The sequence below is a fragment of the Propithecus coquereli genome, unplaced genomic scaffold, assembly GCF_000956105.1.
Source record: "Propithecus coquereli isolate 6110/MARCELLA unplaced genomic scaffold, Pcoq_1.0 Scaffold113, whole genome shotgun sequence".
Classification (NCBI taxonomy): Eukaryota; Metazoa; Chordata; class Mammalia; order Primates; family Indriidae; genus Propithecus; species Propithecus coquereli.
Window position 1 is genome coordinate 1,805,450 of NW_012135303.1, and position 2,928 is coordinate 1,808,377.

The 2,928-nt window shown below is 36.0% G+C and overlaps 1 protein-coding gene across 1 annotated transcript in view; it reads right to left on the reverse strand.

Annotated features, from left to right (window-relative positions):
- Positions 1-2,928, reverse strand: part of LOC105819053 (cytochrome P450 20A1) — a 47,055-nt gene that overhangs the window by 13,483 nt on the left and 30,644 nt on the right. The window contains 2 exon segments of the mRNA XM_012655215.1: positions 16-70; positions 972-1,087. Of these exon segments, the coding sequence (XP_012510669.1) occupies positions 16-70; positions 972-1,087 (171 nt within the window).

Sequence of the window (2,928 nt, forward strand, 5' to 3'; positions counted from 1 at the left end):
TCAATTTATACTTACATTTTGCAGTTATTATGCAACCGGCCAGAGAAAATATCATACTGTCTTCTAGGATCTAGGAAACAAAACTAAGTTTAGAAAGTGTGAAATGCAAGGGCCTAAATTAAGCCCTGCTAAAATAATCTATAGAGTATAAAATTAGGGTCAATGAAAGGAAAAAAGTATATTATTTCTTTATGATGTTTTCATTAAAACAAAATCTGTATGAGAAAACCAACCTAAATACTGCACTGTGTGTGTGTCTATTTTTTATTGATATATCATAGTTATACATATTTTGGGGGCACATGTGATATTTTGATACATGTATACAATGTATAATGATCAAATCAGGGTTATTTCTTGCTAATATTATTGGTTTATGATACACTTTGGCAAACAGATTGGCTCAGTCCTATGTTTCTGATTTGGCCTGGTGTAACAATAAAGCCTTGGAATAGTGGAGAAGATCTTGCTACTGTCCTAGAAGCCTGATTCAATTTCTGGGCCAAAACACACCCAGAAAATCACTTCTGGCCACAAGGACTTGTATGTGTAGAGTGGGGCAGAAGACTCCCACAATGAACAGATGTGGCAATAATGATTCCATTCCTGTCTTTTGCCTGACAACACCACAAATACAGCGGTGTGCTGATGTGTACTGTGGATAAGCCAAATTGCCATACCCGGTCACGCAGGCACAGTGACTTAGTCTATAAAGGCTTATGTAAGTTCTTCTTGTTTTATGACCAGAGTATTTTAGCTCAATATTTGCTTACCCAAATATTAAATAATATACAGATGCTTCAACAAGCTAAATAACAGGAGACTAAGTGCTTATACTACTTATGATGTACAATAAAAGAGAAGAGAAGACACTGAATTCTAGGAAAGTATCTGGATTAAAGTAAATAAAAAGCACACTGTATACATGTGTGATTATTTTTTATTTGATAAACATTTAACAGTCACATCACCTGTTGGTCATTAAGGTTCCCCTGTACTAAGGAGTCAATGAAAATATGTTGACCAAAATTCCTTCCTTTTCGTTCCTTTATGATTTTCTTTAAAATAGATTCCAGTTGCATAAGGGCTTAGAGAAGAAAAACAAAATGATTTTAGAATCCAATCATTTATGGAGATTGAACTTTTTAAAAATAATTCTGCACAATGTTATCATATAAAGAATAAAATCTTCAATGTTAGCAACCAACAATAGAGAAAACTAATTTATGTTTAACTTTCTGTTTCTCCTTTTTGCTAAATTTAACATACATACAAAAAAGTGCATAAGACATATAAGCACAGTCTAAGGAATAATTATAAAGCTAACATCTGAATCATCATCACCCAGGTCAAGAAGTAGAACAATGCCAGCACCTTATAGGCCTCCAAAACACATAAACGTCTCCCATGATATCATCCACCTTCCTTCTAAATTCTGTCTTGTTAACTCCACTTCTTCTCCCAAACCAGGTTATCACAATTTAGGGACAGAAACAGACAGGAAAGAATCAGAAAAGTAAATTTCTAAAGTCTGCAAGTTATAAATAACTGATATCCAATGGTCAATAAAATTATCCAAAGATCCATTTCACTCCTTGTCTTACTTGAGTCATTACATCACTGATGATGTTGACAACTTACTCTCCAGGAAACACTTTTTCATGTAGCTCCCAGGACTCCACACTCCCCTAAATTCCAAACTTCCTTCCCACTTTGCTGCCTGCTCATTCTCAGTCTTCTTTTTTGATTCCTTCTCATCTCTTGACTTAATGATGGAATGTCCAAGCACAGGGCTCAGTTTTTGGACCTCTTCTCTTTTTCTATCTATATTCACTACCCTGGTGATCTCCAGTCTCAAGGCTTTAAATACAATCCATGTACTGAACACTTCCAAATTTATACCTCTAGTCAAGACTTCTTTCCCCTGAACTCCAGACTCATACATCTAACAACAAACCTGCCATCTCCATTTGGATGTCTGAAGCATACCCAACATACTGAACTCTTGATCTTTCCCCCTAGAACTGGATCTTCCCACAGTCTTCCTCATCTTATTTCCTAATAACCTCATTTTCCAACTACTCAGGCCTAAAACCTTGGTGTCTTCCTCTCTCTCATATCCCATATTTATCTGTCAGCCAATGTCGGTGGATCTATCTTCAAAACACAGAATTATTGTCTTATTCTTTTTTTGTTTTGGTTCTATATTTTCTGTTGCCTGGTCCAAGCCACATTCTCTCTCTTGCCTGGTTCATTGCAAGAGCCTCCTAATTAGTCTCCCTGCTTCTGCTCAGGCCCCCTATAGTCTATTACAGCAGCCAGTGATCCTTTTAAAATGTAACTCAGATCTAACTCTGCTCAAAACCTTCCAGTGGCTTCCTGTGCCATAGTTAACAATCTACTCATACAATGGACTATAAGCCATAAAAAAATTTGTGCCAAATCTCCCCAATTTTTCTGACCTCATTTCCTTCTGTTCCTCTCATAATTCACTTCAATCCGGCCATACTGGCCTTCCTGTTGTATCTCAAATACACCAGGAAGAGTCCCACCTCAAGGACTTTGCAATTACTTTTCCTCTAGATGGAATACTCCTTTGAACATACGGGTATCCTCATGATCAGTATGATTAGCTTCTTCATGTCTTTAAAGTGTTTGCTCAAAAGTCATCTCATTTTGGTGCGGCCTTTCCTAATAATTACTTAAAATCACAACCTCTTGGTTCATCAAAAAGATAAACAAAATTGATAAACCACTAGCAAGACTAATTAAGACAAGAAAAGATCCAAAGAAACAGAATCAGAAATGAAAAAGAAGACATTACAACTGATACCACAGAAATACAAAAGATCATCATAGACTATTATGAACAATTATATGCTGAAAACCAGAAAACCTAGGGGAAATGGATAAATTCCTGGAAACATA